The 24534-nt window shown below is 38.4% G+C and overlaps 1 protein-coding gene across 2 annotated transcripts in view; it reads right to left on the reverse strand.

Annotated features, from left to right (window-relative positions):
- Positions 1 to 24534, reverse strand: part of TBC1D9 (TBC1 domain family member 9) — a 48040-nt gene that overhangs the window by 4757 nt on the left and 18749 nt on the right. For both annotated transcript variants that reach the window (XM_088526532.1, XM_088526531.1), the window contains exons 4-17: positions 23281 to 23509; positions 21388 to 21649; positions 20115 to 20322; positions 17142 to 17348; positions 14895 to 15065; positions 14303 to 14453; positions 12344 to 12558; positions 10775 to 10892; positions 9622 to 9907; positions 8344 to 8473; positions 7727 to 7825; positions 7543 to 7611; positions 6140 to 6380; positions 239 to 304 (exon numbers count right to left, since the gene is read on the reverse strand). In XM_088526532.1, the coding sequence (XP_088382658.1) occupies positions 239 to 304; positions 6140 to 6380; positions 7543 to 7611; positions 7727 to 7825; positions 8344 to 8473; positions 9622 to 9907; positions 10775 to 10892; positions 12344 to 12558; positions 14303 to 14453; positions 14895 to 15065; positions 17142 to 17348; positions 20115 to 20322; positions 21388 to 21649; positions 23281 to 23509 (2452 nt within the window). The remainder of the gene's footprint in view (positions 1 to 238; positions 305 to 6139; positions 6381 to 7542; positions 7612 to 7726; positions 7826 to 8343; positions 8474 to 9621; positions 9908 to 10774; positions 10893 to 12343; positions 12559 to 14302; positions 14454 to 14894; positions 15066 to 17141; positions 17349 to 20114; positions 20323 to 21387; positions 21650 to 23280; positions 23510 to 24534) is intronic.

Here is a 24534-nt window from a genome sequence, read left to right on the forward strand (position 1 = left end):
TCAAGGGACCCCTATAAAACTCCTGTCTGTGAAAGAAGAGCAAGAGAGGCCTGCATGATGCTTTCAGATTTTCCAGTTCCAGATGGTTAAAGCAGAAGCTCTTTTATTTTACTGCTGCATAAATACCTAAAATAATTCCCACCATTTTATTTTTAATTTGGAAAGCTAGTTGTAAACACTTCTGCTCCAAATTTCTACTCTCACCAAGGAGACACAGATTTTAATATGATTTACTTACCGGGCAAAACATGCATTTTATACAATAGCTTCAACTTCTCTGTGAGATCTCCATGGCATGCTGCACCTAAAAAACATTATATTCAAATTGTTAATACTTAATATTCACTATTTATTATCGCTACAGTAGTGCATTTTTAGAAGCTGCTACTTTCACTCCAGCAAGCATTGTTTCTCTCTTCACAGAGAGATCATAAGCCAGTCACTTGACTTCTAAGATCATGCAGTTTGCAGTAGAAATAGGAAAAACAAAAACATCCACATCCCTTACTCCAAAGTAAGAAGCTTTTATGAAGTTTTACTTCAGCCTTGGAACCTTCACAAAACATCTATTTTGTAGTTCTCAAAATAATGCCATAAGGTAAAAGTTAAGATGGCCTTTTGTGCAGACTTGAAGCTTTCAGATCTGAGGATCCAATAATGATTTAGAAAAAACAAGACATTTACCACCAACAACATCAGCAAAAAGATTCAAGCAAACATACTGCCAATCACATTTTAGTCAAGCGCTACACTGATGTTTTTTGTAGTACTCTCTACTGCTCAACCTTTACTAGGTTTACTAATTTTTCAATTAATTTTTGTATGAAATCCGGGACACCAATTGTAGCGCCTCTTTCCAATTAATTAAATTGACATTAGTTAATTCTAAAATTGTAAAACAACCTATAATCAGACAACTTCACAAAGTATTATGACAAATAACTCATAAATGAATTAATTAACCTTCATTAAATACGTTCAGCTGAGATTTACTTTATGGATTACCACATCAACCTTGCTTCTGCCATACAAACTACAGCAAGCGTGGTTTGGCAAATATGAACAACTACAGGCTATTACAAAGCTAAAGATTGCAATAAATAGAGCTGTTAGGTCAACAAATGCATCCTCATTAGCCATTTTGCATGCAACTTAGGTCATTTTTAAGCATAAAATCCTGTGTCTGCATATGGTGGCACATTTATATATGTGGTGGCATATCTATGTATATTGTGGCACATTTGGTGTGCCCACCATGAAGGAAATGGCTTCTGTTCTGGTGACACTACTGTCTTGAGGTGGCATAGCCAGGCATTAGGTGGCGTATGCCAGGCACTCATGCCAGGCAATTGGCTGCAGGGGTCTACCGAAGGACTGGGAAATAGCACTGCCTTAAGTTTATTTTAAATTTATTCCACACTGGTAGAAACAAGGGACAGAAGTGCGTTCCCCGTAGATGTATCCATACAATGGAGGTCTTTGGATGGAGGACATCTCACACAGGTGCCCATGTTCCACTGTCTGATATACAAGGGTCATTTCATGGCAAAGTCCAGAGAACTTGAGGGCCACCTGCACTGTCTCAGCACCCCCTGAACCGAAAGGCTGAGGAGCCAACCCAAGGCCTGTGAACAGCACTGGGAAGGAAGGTGGCAAGGCCTTGGCTCAGTCGCAGGAGAAACACCCCCTCCTCCCCAGCCTGCCAGAGTACAGTCACGGGATAGACACATTTTCAACCTTTAGCAAGTCCTGTCTCTATGCAATAGAGCTCTCGGGTTTTGTACTGAGAGCCTTTATTCATACACTGTGTTGGCTTCATGGTCAGAGAGGAAACGGTGCTTGGAACAGAGCATGAGGACATATTCAGAGGCTTTCCACTCAAAACAGCACCTGCCCTAAACCTTCCCTTTGAGGGCTCTATCACCACCCCTTTCACACTGTGATTAGGAACAACCTGAGCCCACCCTGGCTTCTGATTATTCTTCCCTTACAGCATTTAGAAGAGGTTGGTCTTTTCTGAGCATGCTATACATAAGCTTTCCTAACTTGGTTGTAGTCATTACAAAGTAATTAAATCAGAATAGGTTTTTTTTTCCTGTTAATATAAAAACAAGTAGCAAAAAAGAAGTGTTAGTCTGAGCTGTTCTTCCTCTGAAAGCACATGTAGGTGTGAGACACAGTTGTAGAGCAGTTACCTCTCTGAAGGAAGTAGAGCAGAAGCGTGCAGTTTACACTGCTTTCTGAAAACCCTCCTCCCCTCCATGTGGGGAAAAAAGTTGCCTTTTTTGGGGGGGGGGGGGGGGCGGGGAGCATTGGGGTGGGAGGAAGCACTCAGGTAATTCCCCTGAAACACTGTGTTCATAGTGCTGACTTGGGCAAGCAAGGCAGCAGTGAGTGTTGCTGTGGTGGGAGAAGTGCCTGCTCCAAGGAGGGAGCCCCACACTGAAATGAACAGGAAAGCAGGGTTAGGGGATGCCTGGACTGCACAGGGAAGTTCCCCTAAAGAAAACTGAGTCAACAACAGACATGCTCTGATCTAGTACTGTAGCAATCACTAATCATTCCTCTAGATGAGTCATCCAAGCAGTTTTACTGACATAACTTCTCTGCTGCCACAAGAGGACAGGTGTTAGTGCTGCTCTAAAGAGGCTTCACTGCAAGGCTGCATTCAGGGTCCTAATACTTAAATGCTGTTACCCAGAGCCAATGAAAGGGAAGTTGGGATATTTGTCCCTTCTCAAAGAGGACAGTTATAGATTCCAGAAGCCAGGTTTGCACTACCTCACTAGATACCTTCCTCTCACACTTTACAGGAACATGTGTGTGGGGTGTCAGCAGACTTCTGAAGGGATGGCATGTACTTTTATTCAGGGACAAATAAAACTTTGCTCCTCCCACTCCTTCTTTTATACACACATAAGTTTTTCAATAGCAGCTTCTTTATACAGAACTGAGGAATGAAAAGCAGCCTCTCCCCCCTTTCCAGAAGGGTAGCACTGACAAAAGGTGCAAGCTTCCAACTTCGAGGGAAAGTTTAAGGAGCAGACTACAAAATGCAGTGCCACCCAGAGACAAACACTCGGCGGGGGTGGGGGGGAAGTACAACACAAATACAACAGCAACAACAACAAACCACACAAAAGGCTTTCCCAAAGGAAACACCTTAGCTGAAGGTTGGTGTTGGTTGAACACCTTGATTATTTCTATTAACCACAGAAATTGCATGTAATCTTTGTGTTGCCAGTCAGGTCAGAGATACCAAGTGCAATGCACAAGGCACAGAGATTGTAGTAATTGAAAAATATTCTAGAGAAATCATTTCACCTTTAACTGTAAAATGCAGCCAGAGATAAAGTTCTAGAAAGGTATTAAAAAAACAAAACAAACAAACAAACAAACAAACCCCCAAAAAACAAAAACACACACACACACTATCACTGCTTCCTGTGGTTAACCTTCAGTTGGCATCTTGAGTGCCTAACCCTTCTAAGGAACCATGCCCACCACAAAAAGTGGCACAAAGCTAGAAATTCAGCTACTGCAAAAACTCCTTCATTGTAGTCCAGATAGAGATAGTAAAGACCCCTGCTCAGTCACAAAGCATGTGGCATGTTGGCATTCAGCATGTCCCACGGATACCCTCTTCCTGGAGTAAGCTGTATAGAAGCACACATGCTTCGCTGGGACGTGCAGAAAGAGTGTGACCAAAATGGTGATATAGGATGCGGTTGTCTAGGGAAAGCCGGAGAATTCAGTGGAAAAGGAAGCAATCACACCAGATGGCAATGCCCTGCCCTTTTAAACTTCGTTTGGTAACTACTCACTGAGTTTGGAAAACTATGGAAATCATGGAAAGACGCTTTCCTTAATTTTCTTTATATGCTTCTCAAAAATGCTGAGAAATAGTATGTCCATAATAGCCTCTGATACCGCCACGATAGATAGGAAGGTTGTTTCAGACTTGCTAATGGCAAATTGATTAGCTGCTGACTCATAAACTAGCTGTCGCCAGAATCCAGAGACAGGCACTGTCTCTGTAATAAGAACAGACTTCCAGAATTTTCTTTACTATTGCAGTCACTGGCTTAGCTTTGAAAGCTGCTCCTCTCATGCAGGAGTCTTGCACGCAGAGCTCTTAGTGTGATCCCACTGCTCCAAGCTCTTCAGTCATGCTTGGAAAACACTGGCAATGCTCTGGCCACAGCTAGGTTTCCACAGGGAGGAAAAAAAAAAAAAAAAAAAAAGAGGCCTCAGACCACTAGCAGAAGGAAATCATACAATCATAGAATTGTTAAGATTGGAAGGGACTTAGACACCTCAAATATCAGGGCATCCACTGAATTTTTAGGTTTTACATATGAAATTAAGTACTTCAGATCTGATGAGGTCATGCTGTGTTAAACTGAGCCAAGTTTAGCAGGTCAGATCTCAAAGCAGAAAGGGATTTTGTGTTTTATCATTTTGGTTTTATGCAGGTAAGTATTTGAACTTGGAATGTGATCCTAAGTCATACATTAATATTGTATGAGGTATCCCTGCTTGGCTTGGCATGTAAACCTCAAAGTCAGTTTCCAACTTGCTTTGTTGGTATTAGGTTATAATACCAGTATTCTACCAGTGTGCACATCATACATGTGTAATGCTGAAACTTGATGTTTCACCTCTTAGAATCATAGAATCATAGAATGCTGAAGGTTGGAAGGGACCTCTACAGGTCATCTAGTCCAACCCCCCTGCACACGCAGGGTCACCTAGAGCACGTGGCACAGGACTGCGTCCAAGCGGGTTTTGAAGATCTCCAGAGAAGGAGACTCCACAACCTCTCTGGGCAGCCTGTTCCAGTGGTCCATCACCTTGCTGTTAAAAAATTCTTCCTTAAGTTCCTGGGTATTGGCCAATAAATAATTTTAATAAGTTTTACCCTTTATAACTGTGAATATCCTGCTTGCAAAGGTCCTCCATCCATAGCAAAAGGCATCCAGACAAACTAATCCACACAGAGAGGGTTACAAAGTAAGCAAGAACTATATGATGTAGGCAGGCATCTCCTTCTCTGATATTATTTAAGAATTGCAGCTCTGAGAGCTAGATGCAAAAAAAATGAGGGGTGAATTTACCTTCATCCTTTGGTGCAAGCTATTGAAAAAAAGTGAGTTTCTGCATCAACTTGTAGCCTTGCCATACTCAGTCAGCAAAGGGTGTGAGCTAATTGTTAAATTCAGTTCAACAAGTTCCTCATTAGGGGGAAATTACCTGAGTTTGGAATCTGCTAATTTTCCAATCAGAGTGAGTGTTTGCACTTGTGATTTGGAAATAATTAACACATGGTATAACATCAAAACCTACATAAATGGTGTAATGAAGTAAGAGGAGCTGACAAGACATTTGAGATTGCTTGTGACCGTGAAAGAGCAGCAACCATCTTGTCCCCTCTGAATCTGCTCAGGCATTGACATGCATTGATTGATGTAATACTGAGCTGTTGTTGCAGTGGAGGGGGGAGAAAAAAAGAACAAAAACAGAATAAACAGAAACACATACCCAAAACCCACAGTTGCATCCCAGTACAGTTAAAGATTTCCATGTAGCCTCAGGCTACACCATCACCTTCACATGGGTGAAGGAGGCAGAGCTTTCTCTAGTTATGCGAGAAATGAAGTGGCATAAAGAGTGCATAAAGTGACAACATTCTGCTTCTTAGGGATGCCTACAGCTGAGCTCCGAGTCAGGTTTCTTGGGAAAGCTCTGCTTCACACCACTGGTAGTGGAAATCAAGCCCTGATCCTCATAATCCCACTGCTGCACACAGTGCCACGGTAATGCACACCATGAAGTCATCACGTCCTTAGACCTTAGCCCACTGCACTGATGCTTTTCCCAACGCAATACACCACTAGCCGATACAGTTGCACCTCCTGAGACCAGCCTAAACCCCTGTGGGGATCACTTCATAGGCATGAAAGATTAGTGAATCTTCACATGTACAGCTCAAAGTTGGCTCTAGCTTATCCAAACTGGAGTACATTAGCTATCAGATAGTGAGTTTGATGCAGGATCTGTGTTTCTGACAGAATGGATCACCTTTAGAAACAAACTGTTTTGGTCAGATTATTTTACAAGTATTGTGAATTCTCCTTACTTAGCCCAGAGACAAATTCACGGAAGTTGATGAGCAAGTCTCCATTTTCATCAAGAAGCCTGAATAAGCGTGCAGCTAACACATCTGAATGAGTTCCACATGCCCAAGGAAAGAGGAGAGCAAACATCCCCTTGAACTGCTCAAAATCAATACGGTACTGTTCCAGATAGGGCAGGCTGGGATCATGCCGGTCAATGGCATTGCTGTTCCCTCCCCAGTAGCAGCTAGTCAGATGTTCTGCCTGAACAGAAGGAAAATGCTGTGAGATTGTTATCAACTCTGGAAACAACTCATTATTATCAATGATGAAGAAACAGCAACAACAAAAACAAAAGAATCCAGACACACAGAGAAAAAGCCACAAAAGCTAGTCACAAAAGGCTAAAAAAATGTTCTTCCATCTACATAGTCTTAGCATTTTTGATAAGGTAAAGGCTTGCTGTGGTCACTCTCATTCCCTTTCACTTTACCACACACAGTCAAGTCAGGAAGGAGACTTGTAAAATATTTATTTTCACTTAAGATTACCATGATATGATTTTCTTTTTATTAGACTAGTCTCAAGAATATTTGGTAATTTTAATTTCCTCCATCTTACTGGAGTCGATGAAAGCTCTAGGGCTTATTTCAAATGAATCTACTTCAAGTCAGTTCAGATCTCAGTGGTAACTGGACAGTGATCCATCAAAGTGGTCTGTCTTTGCCTCACTGATTCCAGGGATGGAGAATCCACAGAAGACTAAAAGAAGGCAGTGCAGGATTTGGACAGTTGTAAGGCTTGGTATTAGAGATGGTAAATTAAAGGGAAAGGAACTCTTACCAGAATATTCTGGAGTCCCTGTTCTAACAAATCAGAAGTCAGTCGGTCTCCTGGTTGAGGGCACCATGCATGAGAATGAAGCTAAGGCACTTTAGCTCCTGACCTTGAAATTTGTGGATCTAATGTCATTTTTGCATAAGATGCATCAATTTGTGACACTAGATTTCCATAAAATATAGTATACAGTAAGTCATGAACACTGGCAAAAACCAGCTAGCACAGCATGAAAGTATTATCTGAGAGAGCAGAATGAAGATATTTCTGCTCTAAATTCTCAAACCATGTCCTTCAGTCAGGTAGACACACATACACAGATTCCTAAGGACCTAGAAAAGACTGTCAATATTCACTTTTTCATAATATTATTTGGCACGATCTTTATTTTTTCATGGACAAAACATTTAACGGATTATTTCTTGAGTTTTTTTTTTTAATGGCCTTCAATAGCACAGCAGTTAATTCGAGTTTACATTAAGATATCTGATAGTAATTCACAGACTTAACTTGGTCTTTAGAAAACATACAATCTTTTATTTCACTGTTTATTTTTCCTGCAAGCACATTATCTTCAGTTCAGCATTACCTTGAAAAGGGCATACAGTTCCTCCAATTCATCAATAGTAAAAGAAGTCTCTGTCACGATAGTCCGCACCTTTTGAAAAACAACATTAATAATTATCAATTCAAAGTCTGTCTCACGGAAAAAAACCTAATTGCAGAAATTGACTCACCCTAAACTTCAGAAAGAAGATTATTTCAGTACCTACCACATTGCGCTTTGTAGTATCTTCAAGAGTTTGGATCACTTTGAGTCTTTGTTTGAATCGCATTTGTTCAATCAAATCTGCTCGGATACTTCCAAATTTCTTGAAAAGAGAAAGGAGAACAGTATACTCTATTAGTATTAGGAATACTTAGTGTGCATTTTCTGTATTAAAGAATTCTGTAAGTGTTCACATATGGTATATCTCAAAAACTGCTCTTAAGGCAATTTTCTAACATATAACTTAGTGACAAAGACTTAAGGAATTTGCCAGTAGTATGACCATGGGCCATGGACCATGGTCATAATCAGTACTGACTGAAGTCACTGAAAAGGAACGAAATTTCACTGATTTGAAAATATCTTTAAAGTCCTATTTACTTCAACATTACAATTTTGAAAGCACAAAAAAGCTTAAAGCAGACTACTATCTTTTTTTTTTTTTAACTACAAGTTCAGTCTTTCATTTGTAAGCCACCTTTGGTTGTCAGCTGCTCATATCTTTGCCTTCTGAGATGATGCTGCAGTTACTTCTTGTTCTACCAATTCCAAACAAAGCTGAGTTACAGACTACCAACTTCTGTAAAGTTCGCTAGGTTTTGTTAAGAAATCCTCTCCTACCTCATAAGAAGACCTGATTAGTCTGAAGATATCCACCTCAGGATATGGCTCTACATCATCGCTGAGCAGCGAGTGAAGATGAGGAATGGGTGGAAGAGTGCTGTCCTTATTAGTTACACTGTCCAAATATCTGTTGAGATAAAGAAATGAGACCCAAGATTTATTTCTTCACTCTCCCTTCAAAGGGACACATATAGATCAATTGAACAAAAGAATATAATTCATTAGCAGAGTGGCTTGTTCATTCTTTTTGACATAAGTAATTCACCAATTCCTAATAATAATGTTAATACTGCTTCTCTCAGAGTTAAGGTAGGTCATCTTTACCAAGATACTGCTCTGATCTAGCTGGCCACGTTATAAGTGGCTCACTGAAGAGGTAGTTTTTCTTTCAGGTTACATATTTTATATAAGGTGTAACAACAAAGACCTATGGGAACAAGCAGCAGCGTGCTTCAGTCTGCATAGCCCCCATCACACTTATTGCCCAAGCTCTTGGCAGGAGGCTCTAAGGATTTGACTCTCCTGCTGGTGTAGCTGCTGTAGATCATCTGTCTTCTACCCTGCAGCTACTGAACACTCAATTCCTCAGAGAGCGCTGGGATTTACTTCAGAAGACCATCATAGTCCCCTTTAATCCCAAAGGTCAGGGAGAGGAGATGAAACTCCAGTACAGCTATACTTCTGAAACTTAGTAGGAAAAGAAAAAAAAAATCCAAAGTTTTCAGCAGCACCTTAAAAACTATTTTAAGTTTTACTATTTTTAAGTTTAACTGAATGTCAGAAAGTTGGAGGTTGCACACTGCAATATTCACTTGTATTAAATGTCCTTACTCAGTCTATCCATCTCCCTCTTGTCTCCATCTCATTTTCACTACCAGAAGTCCATTCATTGGTATCTATCTAATTCTACTGAGGTCTGTTTAATCCATTTCCAAAAGAACTCGCACTCTTTTTCTTAGCAACATTTTAAAGGTAAGAGGTACAAGATAAAGTAACAAAAGTAGTCAATCAAAACAAGTACCTATAACCAGATGCAAGAAGCTTATTTGAAAGTTTTAAAAGACGATTTTGTACTTTGTTAGTCTCTTATTATTTAAAAATGATTATAAAGAGTACTACTTACGGATTTTTTTTTAAAAAAAAATCTATAAGTATCTAGAATATTTACATCTAGCACAGTGTTTTTTTTTCCAAGATAGCAGAATATAAGTCAGGAAAGGAAGCAAGAAAAGATCATTTCATTTTCTATAACATAGATATATCTATAATATATACCTTCCCAGGACTGTCATGGCTTCTCCATCATCCTTACAGTTAAGCAGCTTGTCTACATTAGCATCCAGGACTGCAAGTGCTAATTGGAATATCACCTTTATTCCTTCACAGAAGAAACAATCGACAACCACAACAGCACTCTCAAATGGCATTACGCTGAGGAAAAGTGTGAGGAACCAGGACAGAGAAATGGTGGATATTACACCCAAGTCCTGCATGCAATCATAAAGCTGTGGAACATAATCTCGAGCCAACTCTTCAAAGACACCTTGATCCACCAGTGCTCCTGTTAAAAATAAACAAGGTTGGATGCCCATTCATTTGGGAGCAACTGAATACATGAGCATGAATTTAGGGTGAGGGGGAAGATATAAGTAAATATATATATGAAAAGTAATGTTAAGTATGTGCAAAAATGCTCTATGTGATGCTTTCACACATTTTCTCATTTTCAGATAATTGACAGATTCTATTCCCCTCCTGAGCTGTGCACACAAACTGAACTCAGCAAGTTTGTTTTTGTTTTAATTATACACCTCACCAGAGTTAGCAGGAAAGCTGAGTCTGCAGAACACTTACTGTTAAGCAAGACAAATGTATCTGTGCCTTAACATCCGTGTGTAAAGTATATCAGGAAGAACCACTTCTGGGACTGAATGAGTGGTTCAAGCATTTGTGAGTCACAATAAAGGCAGTTTTCAGGATAAATTGACATTAACTGCTTTTATATACATAAGGAAACTGTCCTCTGACAGCAATGAATTTCAGATACTGCTACCCTTTCAACCAGAAGTGAACAGCATCTTCTACTCTAAACTGATCAAACTCCTATTCCTACCTACCTTAATTAAATAACTGTATCCTCTAAAATTCAAAGTCTACCCTGTCATTTCTTTTCAACTTCTTTCATTGCGATTCAGCCCACTTTAGAATTCTACCTAGTCCTAAATAGATAAAAAAAAGTTAACTATCAAAATATTTTTATGGACTTACTTCTGTACTCCTTGCTTATCATGCTGCCTCATCACAAATGTTGACAAATGTTTTTATATCACAAATGCATCCATACATACACCACTTCTACTAAAAGTCATACAAGTTCATTTGGTTAATTTTGGTACTCTGTTTTCAGATAAAAATCCCCGTAACATACCAACAACTCTTGTGTTGTAATAGTCAGGAAGCATACGTTCACACAAAGCCACCAGCAACCAGAAAGCTTCCTCCTCTTTTGCATAAAGGAGGAGTACTGAGGTGACAATATTCATAGCCTAAAAAAAGAGAAAATTATCAATCACTATGCACCATTTCTTCAATACTTAGTGCAGTAAGTGAGCAGATAAATGTTTGCTGTAGTTAGGAAACATATACCCTCTCCAGCTCCTAACCTGTTTAAATGTTTTCCTGCAAATACAGCAAGCAGTGTTTTACCAAAGCTGACAGTAAAGCTTAAGGATTTTTTTTTTAATAGGAAAGAAATATCAAGAGATTTCTTTGCATACTTTTTTCCCCGCTTCTTTTCTAATACCATAGCATTGTACAATGACCTTCAAATTGTTTGCTTAGATCCTTGACTGCACTCTGTTAGTCCAAAAAAGTTAAGTATTTTTATTCTATTTTCTTCTCAGTTTGACTCCTACAGAATCAGTTGCTTATTTCAGAATGTGATTCATTAAAATTTAAGACCCCAACTTGAACCGGCAACTTAGGCTGCAACCAAAATTCAAAAATATGTTAAAAATCTTCAGAGATCTGTGCCATTCCATTTTGTCTACCATGTATGAAATACTTCAGGCACTGAATTCTCACTGTAACTGTGAATCAGCATCCTGCAAGCCGTGGACGAAACCCCAAGGCTATTAACAATTTCTCTGACAGCTTTAGCAAACACACACAATGTTAATGCTTACCATTACATCTCTAAGTAAATTATCATCGTTTTTCTTTTCTTTTTTTTTTTTTTTTAATTGTTTCATTTACCTTTTTTTTTTTTTAATTAAACATCTTGGAATCTTAACAGTCAGCTGTTAATCAAGGTCTTAGTGTTCATAAATTCAAGTATCCTTTTCATAACATTAGGTAACCAGGAGAAAAAGGTTCTGGAAATTGCTCAAAGCTACATAGCAAGTGAGCGCAGTTTGGATTAAGGTGGACTTGCATCATGGGCCTAAAGACTCTAAAGAATGCACTGCTTAACATTAACTATAGATGTGAATGGCTATTGTACAGGGCAGCAAGACACCCTTTTAGAGTTTTTTTTTTTTTTTTTTTTTTAATGTATGATTGAATTACATAATTGAAAAGAATTAAGGAGGTTTGGGAGCGTTTATCGAACAAATATATGTGAATAGGTAAGTGAAAGTTTAAGTACAAACAATTAATAAACTCCTTCCTGCTCAAAAGAATTATACCTTTTCCTCATAATTTGTCATTTTTGTTAGAAGCATTTCAGAAAAGCTCTGTAATCACCCTCTGTATAGCCTCTAGATTTATGGCAATTTCAGTACTTCAGTACTGCCAGTACTTCTACTAGCTTAGGTCTGTGTGTCAAATCCCACTGACCTCAGTATTAGCAGCACTGAGGCTTTCCTTCACACGAGTATGCACACTGAGTGTCCTTTACATCCACATATGCTCAAACATACATGACTAACAAAACAGCAGTATGATGTTATGAAGTACAGTTCCAGATCTTGACATTTTTCCAAGGAATTTCAGTTACCTGACAATATCCTATGTTTGGATTTCTAAAAGCATAAGCTGTCAACACTCTCCTCAGAGCAGCAATACCCATCTCATTCTGGAAGGCAGGGTGTTCTGGGAGGGAGCGGTGCAGATCCCTCTCTATCTCCTCTGTAGCAAGATTATACTTCCCCATCGATTTCTCCACTAGGTCCTCATAATAACCAGGGTGAGTGGCCATTTCATTAATGGCTCCTGAGAGTTGGAGACAACATTAAAACCATGAAAAAGTTACAACTAGCATGTAATATTACCACATAATTTTTTTGCTGCTCCCCTAGTATCTTGAATGTTAGGTTTAAAACCCAATAAGTAATCTGAAAACAAATACAGCTTAGGTGATTAATATGTTGTCCCTTTTTATCTTCTGTCTACAAGCATTTTATAATGAAGATTTATAAAATAATGAAAAAATTCTCAGCCATAATGACACAGGAGGCATGAAGAACAAAACTGCAGGCCCTGTAGCGTTTCTCTGCAGATTTGGAATCAATGTCACCAGGGTGAGCGACAACGTATCTGCCCGTCCTGTGTTCATTGTTCACAGAAGTCCATCTACACCAGTCCCTCATGTGGACCAGAGCCACAGGCAGTGGGACACCTCTGCCTGTACTGTTTAACAGGTCAAAGACTGGCGTGACTTTGACCTGTGCCAACTGTGAAATCTCAAAGCAATCCTGTGAGTGTGCATTAGCATCCTCACTCAAAAGGCAGGGGGTTAAAGTGCCCTGCCCATCATGACAGGAAGAGTCACTGGCAGAATCAGGAGCAGAGCTCAGGCATTCCTGTCTCTTGCTTTAGGCTTAGCTATCGCACAGTCTGCAACCAGACACACTCCTTCCTCAGGCAAGCAGCTTTCTCAGAGGCATGTCTTTAGTTGTTCAGGATAATCAAACCCATAGTCAGCTGTAGGGAGGGCTCATGATGCCTTGTGATTGCACAGTCACAAATGAAATCAAGTCTCAGCAAATGAAGCAATGCAGATAAAATAACATACCCAAAACACCCAAAAGAACACTACTAATTACACATACACAGGGAAAATTGGTCCAAACTAGCTATTAATCAAGCACAGAACAGATCTGTGCATCCCTGTGTATCCTTTTGGAAAATATTTGCTAATGCTCAGCAGCAAAGGTATAAAGTTAAACGTAATTAGGGAGCAGAAACAGCAGTTTGCCATTATATGAAGTGTCTGATGTGCCCATATCATACATGCTGCAGGCACCTGTGGTCATTATCTCAGGAAGCAACAGAACTAGCAAGGTCATAGAAAAAGGCAAAAAGTATGAAAGAAGCCGGAAGTATGGGATTATTTCAATGTAAGAAGTAATAAAATGGATAAAACTCAACTCCCTCAAGGATGACAACACAGATCTAGAGAATCTCCAGAGGCACAAAAAGATGGACATTTTTCACATGTTAGGGGCGCATAATCAAATGGTACAAAAGCATGCTTAAACAAACACACACCAACAAAACATGCTGTTTCCATGCAACAACACTACATTCTAGAATCACTTGCAAAAACTTGCTGGGAAGGCCAAAAGCAAAATTGGATTCAGAAATGATTAAATAGATGGAAAATTGATGGTTGTTGAACATGTTTGAGATGCAACTTTATGTTTAGGAACCCCCTTAGCCTGCTCACTTCTGGTTAAAAAAAAAAAAAAAAAAAAAAAAGCAGAACACAAACTCCTGTTTTTTTTTTTGTTTTGTTTGTTTTTTTTAAACCAATTATGTAAGCCTGTTTAAGGATACTGCCAGTCTAGACAAAACTCTGGCCCTAACCAGTGTGGCATCTGATAACAATCAGAGCCCCACTTGCTCTAAATGTTTTTAGATGCTCATGCTCTGCACTTTTCTTTTTTAATCACTTCTGAAATCCTCTCTCTCCTCATGCTTTTGTTTATATCTCATACTCTAAATGAGTACCTACCTGAAAGCAGTAACCAAAGTTCTCCCCTCATGCCTTCTGGAATGCCCTTCAGCACGAGGTCTCTAGTCTTTTCAGTACGATACATACAGACTCCTTGGCCATATTCAGCAAAGTGAATCTTCCAGGCCTGTTCCTTCAAAAATTCTTTAGCCTAATAACAAAGAATGAAACACGTAAACATGTAGCTCATCTTCCTAACACTCTGTCCCATTGAGATATTAAATGCTAAAAGTCTGCCTTTTTTTTTTTTTCTTCTCTCTTTTAAACTTTCCAAGGCAGCAAGAAATAACTTGGTTATAGTCCCGTTCTCTTAACGGCCTGCTTCTGCCCACATTTTAGTTTCTTCCCAAGAACACTTTGGTGTAAAACACTGTTGGGTTAGAGCAGCTGGACATAGAAGCAGGTAAGCAACTTCTACTTGCATTATGTTTGTACTTTGCTTGTGCATATAGAGAAGTTGTACTGATAGAAGAACAGCAAGTTTAATGCTTTATTTTTGTCAAAAATGCTCTCTCTTAACTGTCTGTCAAAAAAACAAACAAATAAACGACATAGTTAATAACTTTAGGCACAGAACGCTGAGATATCTTACCAGCTTGGGGTTGAACTCCTCAGGTGACCTCCGGCGATACACTGTCATTAAAGCCTGGGTTGCAGTTGGAATGCCATTGCCATTAAGATTAAACTGTCGCTCTCCATCAGACTCAGAGCTCAGGCTTTTATGAGGGCTGGCAGAAATGATGCTACTTGATCTTGTAAACACCTGCAGAATCAGTCACAAGTAATTCAGGTGTGGGGCTGAACAGGACTTTGGACTTTCTAATACACTGCATTGCAGTCACTATGCTAAAACAGCTAACCCAAATTGAGCAAACTCACTAATATACAGTCCCAGAGTGAGTGCATGGCAGCAGAAATTGAACAGGCATAAAATAATTAAACTGCCTCCAGTTTGTCAATGTCTGCTCCCATCCCATCCCATCCTTTCCAGGAAAACCCCAGATTTTGCAATCAGAATTGCTGTGGTAGCATTAACTTTAAGCAGCTCTGCAGTAATAAACTTCCTTCTTTAGCCTCCTGCTCACGTTGGAGGATGGATGAGTGCCCAGTCTCCTTGACTGTTCAGAATAAGATTCTCACACACACAAAAATACATACAGGAGAGAGAGGGAAGGAGGTGTGCAGAAAGGGTGTGTGTGGGTATGTGTGTGTGTGTATATACAACCCTGCATAGAGATGTTTTGCGGAAAGATAATTTTCTGGCTTTTCAGCTTTGAGAAGTTATGAAGTCTCCTTCTCTGGAGATCTTCAAAACCTGCTTGGACGCAGTCCTGTGCCACGTGCTCTAGGTGTCCCTGCGTGTGCAGGGGGGTTGGACTAGATAACCTCTAGAGGTCCCTTCCACCTTAAGCATTCTATGATTCTATGAAGAGTCTTATGGTTAAGATCTCTTATGGCACTTCCCACCAAATGTCTGAAGTTGAAAACACTCTGTTAGTTATGCATGGTTCCACAGGTAGCTCTATTGCTAAATGTAAGAATAATGCTTCCAATTATTAATTTTAATTATTATTCTACATTCAGAATTGTGAAAAAAAGATTAATTTTGGGCAAGAGGAAAAATTTCTAATCAGTGAGGGTGACAGAGCCCTGGAACAGGCTGCCCAGAGAGGTTGTGGAGTCTCCTTCTCTGGAGATCTTCCAAACCCGCTTGGACGCAGTCCTGTGCCACGTGCTCTAGGTGACCCTGCGTGTGCAGGGGGGTTGGACTAGATGATCTCTAGAGGTCCCTTCCAACCTTAAGCATTCTATGATTCTATGATTCTAAGAGGTGAAACATCAAGTTTCAGCATTACACATGTATGATGTGCACACTGGTAGAATACTGGTATTATAACCTAATACCAACAAAGCAAGTTGGAAACTGACTTTGAGGTTTACATGCCAAGCCAAGCAGGGATACCTCATACAATATTAATGTATGACTTAGGATCACATTCCAAGTTCAAATACTTACCTGCATAAAACCAAAATGATAAAACACAAAATCCCTTTCTGCTTTGAGATCTGACCTGCTAAACTTGGCTCAGTTTAACACAGCATGACCTCATCAGATCTGAAGTACTTAATTTCATATGTAAAACCTAAAAATTCAGTGGATGCCCTGATATTTGAGGTGTCAAAGTTTACCTAATCACATATTTTAAACACTATTTACTTTTCGTATATACATGAGTGTCTTAAAATAGGGCTATCTGCTGTCCAGGACAGAAGATTTTGTGCTGTTAGGTTTTTTGTGAAGTTTAATAGTAGTACACATGCAGTTTCAAACTTGCTCAGCTCAGATATCCTTCTTTGAAGGATCAAGTTAGAGACTTGCATAAACAGTGTTTCTTATAGCAACTGACAATTTCTTCAAGATATGAAAATCTCTCAATTATATTTTGACTTTGAAAAGTCAATGGGTATTTTAAAAAATCAGTTAATCTGTTAACTATGACGCTTCCCAGTGATATCTGCTCCCATTTCAGAACGTAACAATAGGAATTAGAAGAGCTCTTCTACAGCAATTGTTATTCCTTATATATAGTTTTCCCTTCTCTTCCCCATCACCCTCCCAATCCATATCCCATCCCCCCGCCCCCAAAAAATCTCAGTCATAATACCTTAACTTTTATGCTTAGTGCAGCTAAAGACATTAACACAGATGAGGTTAAGATTTTGTGTAAAGAATCTTGGTCTTACAAAAACGTTATGTGTGTTTTGTGTGTGTGATTTATCTCCTCCTCCCAGTTAAAATTCCCTTCAAGTAAATGGTTAATTTATTTCTTCTACATACCTCATCATTTGAGCTGACATAGCTTCCAGAAATATCTTTTTCCAAGTATATTTTTGACGTGGTTTGTTGCAGAAAATCTGAGATCCTTTGTACAAGAAAGTCTCTGTCTTTCAAGTTGGCAAAGAGGAACGTCATTCTGTTTTTAGTGCTGATGGATAACGGGCTGGGCAGCACACTGGAGCTGTCTGCCTTTTCCACTATTGTCACCTAGGGAGAAACAGGAGCCACAGGTCAAGGTCTGCAGCTAATCGAGCTGCTTGGTCTTATAAATCATATGAGGAAAAAAAAAAAAAAAAAAAAAAAAAAAAAACTGTGCCATTTTTTCCCTTACATAAAATCTTTATGAGCATCTTTTTGCTGGAAAAACAAGGTATGCATGGATTCAAGGAGTCACAATTCAAATACAAAGACTATCAACCCCTTACAGCTGATTTCTGAACTTTCACTAGCAAAAAATCCTTTGCACTGCTTATTTCTGCAAGCTTTATTATAGAACAATTTAAGACAATGGAACTTTTTCTGAAAGATGTATTTTTGAGGTCTTGAACTTTTTCTCAAAAAATATTACAAAAGCCTCAAAATCCCTCTCTAGGTCCCTAAAACTGGTACAGATTGCATCACTAGGGGATTTTTCATTTTGCTTACTCTACATAATTAAGATAGGCAAAGAACTTTTTTTTTTTTTTTTTTTTTGCTAAACCATCTGTCCTACTATGCTAGAGCTGCATCCCTTGCAGCAACAGCCATTATCAACCTGTATTTTCACAGAAACTATCCCCACATCATTCATTACAAAAGAAAACACTTAACACTAATGCAGAGGTTTCTGTGTGGCCTTCAATTGCAAGTGAGGGGGTCACTGATCTAACTGAACTTCAACCAGTGAAGAGTACTCAAATCACAATCTATTGACTACAGGTCACTAATTTACCAAATTTTGGAGTGTGTGCTAACTTAAATGTTACAGGTAACTCATACATTGTAGATGAATTATATATCATGTGCATGTTCTAAACACCACTAATTACTAAACTTAAAAACAAATCAATCAAGTTTGTGCAGTCAGTACGACGAATAAAACACAGCATAAGTTAAGTGCTTCTAACCAATGCTTTTATGGCTTTAAACAGAGTCTCCTAGGTAATAAGGATTGTGTTAGTGTCTTCAAGATAAAAGAGGGCACATTTCAGTTTATCAAGATTTTTTTTTAAGCTAGAGATCAATGGTGAGCCATTAGCACTATAAGCTGAAAGAATGAGATAACCTTTTTTCCACATAACATTTACTCTAAAGATACTTTTAAAGACCACAACACACAGTTCAGATACTAAAATACTTCTCTTCCTCTATCCTGCCAACTTCCTTTTATTTTTTTATTAACCAAAAATCTATCAGCTCTTTATTAATTTAAAAGACCCTCACTAGCAGCATACACAAGCCAGCTAAAAAGTGTACCTGTATTATCTTCCTGAGCCACTTAAGAGCTGAGCACAATCAGCACAGAAGACAGACAAATTATGCAGGCATAGGCCATAACAGGAGCCCAAACCCACTTACACACATATCTGCTTGAATGGGATGTATCTGAAGTGCCCATCCTGGAGACTGGACTTCTGTCTGCAGGGCAAGGGCACTTGCTCATGAAAAAAATTTGCCTTTCTGATTATCACTAATGAATCAATGCTTTATTTCTGCCTGTCTGTCCAGACATCTCCAGAACTCTGGAAGGTTTAATGCAGAGCTTTGAATAATCAGAAATCTTACACCTAACTACTAGGGGCGCTGATCTATTGTTCAGTGGGTTAGTACTATCCAGTTTGACACCAATTTCCTTGCAGGGACCCCATCTGTTCACATAAAGAACACTTACAAAATACTTATTCCTTCAGCTGTTTCTTTCTGTTAAAGGCTAGGAGCTGCAGTTATCAAAAGTGGTTGCTGAATCTGCATCCAGGAAAAGAGATCCTGTTAAATACAGACTCTATTCCTTTTTTCCTCTACCACTTAGCTTCACTGGGAGGACTGTTGTTCCCTTGGAATTTGCGGCTGGAATTGAATATCTCCTCTCAAATAATCAAGGTCATTGCATTCAAAAAATAACTTTTTTAGGATTAAAAAAATAAAAGAGAAAAAAAAAATCTGGAGTGGGAGTGAAGGGGTCAGGAACTGAAAATAATCTATCGTTCTTCCGATGAGACTTTTTTTTTTAAAAAAAAAACAAAAACAAAAACAAAACAAAACAAAAAAAAAACCCACATAAGTCAGTCTGTTCCTGATTGCCCAAAAGCTTTGCTACTCTTTCCAAGGAATACCTTATACACTCTTCATTAACCTGCAAAGCAAGTCAGTCAGTCAATCAGGCAAGTCAGCCTTCCCAGTATAATTATTTTTTCCATTGCATCCAACTTGAATTCTTTTTATAGAACAAAAAAATTAAATTTTATGCAACCAGCTTTAAAAAGGACAAAAGATCAATTTACAAACTCCTTACATAAATGTTTTTCACATACAGGAAAAAAATGGTTGTTTTCCTATGTGAGGAGACAATTCAGAGCATTAGCATTATAGATCTTAAAAAGTCCATCTTATCTGACAGATTAGTGGACAGATGTTCCAAGAAGTCTTACTTTCCCTCCCTACAAGGCACAAGGAAACATATTGTGAGGTTGTAGATTAAGATATAAATTATGAGAGATGCACAGCTCAGGAAGGTTGTAAAAACTGACACTGGAAACCTCATCGTGAATTTCTGTAGTACGTTCTTAAAACTAAGATACCTAGTCATTAAATATTACTTACTATGTGCCAGAGTGATACACTCACCAGAGATCAGAGGGATGGAAAAGAGCTTTTCATCAGTAATGAAAAAATAAATAAATAAATAAAAATTAAAAAAAAAATCAGAGCTAGGATTCAGTTTACAATAGGATATGCTTTTTGTTTGCCATATCAATCTGCATATACAGTATTTACCTCTCGGAGAGGGATAATAAGGCTGCACAAGTTCTCTTCCTTACTAGTAAAGCAAATGTAGTTTGTAGAAACAAACATCTGACCCAAAATGTGCATTTTGTTGAATGGAGTCCACAAAGTACAGTCTGTGTGTCCATCTAATTTCTCATCCTTGGGAAGTCGGAACAATGCACGGTATCTCTCACTTTTTGCTCTGGCATCAAGATCACTAAACGCAAAACAAGAGATAGTAGTTTTTAATTTAGAAAGATACATAATGCAATGATTTTGTATGAAATGATTTAACACAATGTATCCTACAATATAAGTAACACACAGCAGTTACATACTCATGCAATTAAGCAAAGCAAAACAGTGGACAAGGTTTACTCAGAGGGGCTATCTAATCTCCCTTGCTAGAAATTCTGAGACTACATGCAAGCAATATTGGTCAAGAATGACTTAGGTACAAGGATCCTGACTGCTGAGAGGGAACAGATTAGGTGATCTTTTGGCATACAGCTCAATGAATCCATTTATTAATTAGTGACACGTGATGATTATGACAAAAATATTTCTTTGAGGCTGATTTAGTAATGAGATAGAATCATTATGTCTCAAGTTTGTTAACAACTTCAAGATTTAGTCTTTTCAGTGTTAAACGCTGAGAAATAATGGGTTTGTACTATGAAGCAGACAAACCTAAATAATACAGTAACAGGTCAGATGTCAGTAAGTAATAAAAAATAAAAGTAAGTGCTTGTCACAAATCTCTGTGCCTCACTAACATGATCAGCATATAAAATTAACATGGAACTATTTAATTGCCATATAATATCAATAGAGACAGGCAGAAATATTTTCCAAACTGTATATCTACTACTTACAATAAGTTCTGAATAGAATTCTTTATCTATATGCTATAAGACCAAGTCTCTACATAGGCATGTTTCTTACTGACATTTAAATCGCTTCATAAATGGGCTTTACGGTAGACATCAAATACAGCCAGCATTGAGAGATGTGTAAAAGAGCTTGGGAACAAAGCTCTCAAATTTGGCTCAAGGATTTCTTTTGTTTTTGTAACAGGACCTTACTGGCCTATCTCCTTTTTTATTTCAAGAGGAGACCAAATAATTACATATAAATAATTCTCTAACTTCGCCATCATCACAAAACAATCATTTCTTTTGAAGAAACTGCAAATGGCAGCATCATCAGGAAGCCTCTAAATGAAATGCTGCAAGCAAGAGGACTGAGAAGAAGCTCATGAGTAAGAGTCAATAGTCCTCACCGTTTCAGGGCAGATACTTTTTTGGGAGACTTCTTTTTCAGTTTGGGCAATGACCTGTCTTGTTCAAATCCTTCGTTGTCCAAGAGCTGCCGCATAGCTATGTTGGCAAGCTGTTCCATTAGTTTAAATGTTTCACTGATATTGAGGAACACTGAGAAGAAATGTTCACTTGACCTTGTGCTCACTTTGATCATATCAGGGAAGAGCAGCGTAGCATTCTTTTCAAGTTGAGTGATATCAACCCAACGGATAACTAACTTCGCTGAACAGAAGCAAACAGAAAAGATTTAGTGAAAAAAAAAATCCTATCGCAAAGCATTTATCTTCCATTTTATATATTCATACAGTATTTTCTTTCATCTTGAAAAGCTGGAAGGACAACATAAACAGATAAACAGACACACATACACAATTACTTGGCAAACAGTTCTTACCACCTGGTAAGTGCAAAGTGTTCAAATCTGAGTTTACTTCTGTACAGGATACCACACCAATTGTTTTAGCCTACCTATCTTTGTAATGTTTATCATTGCCACTGCACTTAGACGTCCTATCCTTACAGGAGCAAGGAAACACAGCTTGAACACGCTAAACAGGCTTCTGACTACTGCCTAACAGCTAAGGAAGGGCAATTTACTGCTTTGCAGTCTATTTATTAGTGGGTTCAGAAAAATCCTTAACTAAATTATAATATAGCATATCACTTCACTAACAAAAGAAAAAAACTGGAACTTGAGCAACTAGACAAAAAAAAAAATCATAAAAGACTTTATGTAGGCCAGACCAGCTGATACATTTAATCTTATAGCCATATGTTTAGTCAGCTGTGGAAATTGCTCTAGCAAAGGTGGACCATTTTTTTCAAAATCAGTATTAGTCTGCTTTATTTTAGAATTTCAGATATTTCATGGACATTCAATCGGCCTTTCTTTATTACTGCAAAAGTATAACATTCAATCTAGGGGGGAGAAAAGTTTCTTTAGTGTCAAAGCATACAATCACAAACATTTAGGAAACCCGGCAATACTGGCACAATCAGGATTCCCCATAGTATTCAAAGGACATCTTGCATGGAGGGTTGAAATAAGTATTTCTCCTATATACATCTGCAATTGCCAGTAGAGTGGCTGAAGATGAAGGATTTGCACTAATATCTCATGATCTTCTTCTTTATGATTTTTATACATTAAAACATAACATTGCAAAACACTACAGCAATGCCAAATCCTTGGCTTTTCTTTCCACATCATTACAGGAGGTTTGGAACTGGTTTCTTAGAAGAGAGAGTAAATTAACTTTTTTTTTTTTTTTTCCTCCTCTCCCCTCTCAAATACAGAAATCAATCATTCTCTTCACCTACACAGCTAAAGAGAAAGACTTGGGCATGAACCATTGCCCAATATCAAGTAGCACAGACTGGCTCACCTCCTGCACTGCTTTACACGCTCCCTTCAGGGCATGAATGACTGCATAGCGCTAGAGAGCACTTGATTCCGAGTTTCCTCTGGGCATGCTGTGATCCCCTGGTGTGGTACAAGAGTTGGATATTTGAGGCTGCAAAGACTGCCTGAGCTAGGGGAATTGAACAATAGTGGGGGAATCCAAAAGTGATGTTATTTCACCTCTATTTCCTTTTATACCTGGAAGTGAACAATAGCTCTAAATCATGCCTGGATATTTTTTGGAGAGACCTATTTTGCAAAACCCAAAACAAACTAGGGAGCAATCATAAAATTAAGTAATGCTGACAATTAAGGAATTGATTCCCATTCCCACTTTACTTAGCAGTGTCTTTGTACCCTTAGCATTCAGCAAGCAAACAGTAATAAAACAGCAGAAGATTTCCTAACAGCTGTTAGGTATGGAGTCCATCATTCCATTTTTTATACATACCTTCCCTTCCCATGAGGAAAGAATAAAAGCAAAGGTGATTAATGCTGAGATACATCCAGCCCTGACGGGGAACTTTCCCCTTCCAATAACTGCAGGAGTAATAATTTACTAATTTCTCTTCTTCTGGCATCCCAAACAGCTTGTGAAATTTCACTATGGCTTCCTTAAATTTTTCTGTATCATCATCCTCCTTGATGCCATTGATTTTGTTGTACTCTGCAATGATACCCTAGCAGGCAAGGAAGGAAGCACACAGCATGTTAGCACAAAGTCTTTTCTTTGTTCTTTGTTTTTTATTTGTTTTTGCCTACATAGTTAGTTACTATATGTCACAAGTAATCAAGCACCAATCAATTAGCTTCTCTGTCAGCATCTTGTTTTAAACTAGAAAGCCATCTCAAATATTTCTAACAACTTTACAAGACATCTATGGCCTGTAAGTTTTTCCCCACCGAGGTAGGGTGTTTCTTCAGTAAAAAAGAAACAGGATTTTACTAGAACATTTTCTTAAAAAAAGGCAAACAAGAAGAACGTATTGCTTATTGAGGAAAACAAACAAAAAGAACCTGACCTCTCTTAATGGCTCCTGAACAAAAGAGAAGAGAAACAGAACCATCTTCTATTAGACTAATGAAGAGGTGCAGAAGAGCTTCACAAAATATTAAATGGCAGTAGTCTAGTGAAAATTGTTTTTCTGAAACCTGAAAAATGTTTCTGTTAAATAACTCAAGTTTTGTTGCACTCAATTATTTTCCAAACAGTTTCATAAACCTTCTTTACTGCTCTCTTTCTTAAAGAGATATAAGGGAAGCTACTTCTTGATAAATGGCTGCATTCATATAGAGAGCAAAGATGTCTAACACATGATGGTTCGCTAATTTTAAAAAATATGTTTGTCCAAATCTAAAAGTAACAATCTTCTTAAAGGATTATATTTTTACCAAACAGATGCCTTCTGACATCAGGTATTTTCATGAGCATCCATAGCCTTCATATTTGATCCACTGTGTTGCATGAAACTCAAATACAAGGGAATTTTTAAGAGACTTATCCCAAAGTGTTGAAAGAAAGGATTGAGAAAATGTCTGAAATATGCACAAATTATGTACAGTATAATCACTTTGCTTATGCATAGTCTTTTGTAAGTGTTACTTTTTATAAAATTCTTAGTGTGGATGAAGCATGCAAGTTTTAGCAGCATAGCCACTCATTCTCCTGTGGAGGGAAAAGACACACTGGCAAAAGAGACCGAAA

The sequence above is a fragment of the Tinamus guttatus genome, unplaced genomic scaffold, assembly GCF_059628265.1.
Source record: "Tinamus guttatus ecotype Peru unplaced genomic scaffold, ASM5962826v1 Tinamus_guttatus_pri_ptg000247l, whole genome shotgun sequence".
NCBI classification, from domain to species: domain Eukaryota; kingdom Metazoa; phylum Chordata; class Aves; order Tinamiformes; family Tinamidae; genus Tinamus; species Tinamus guttatus.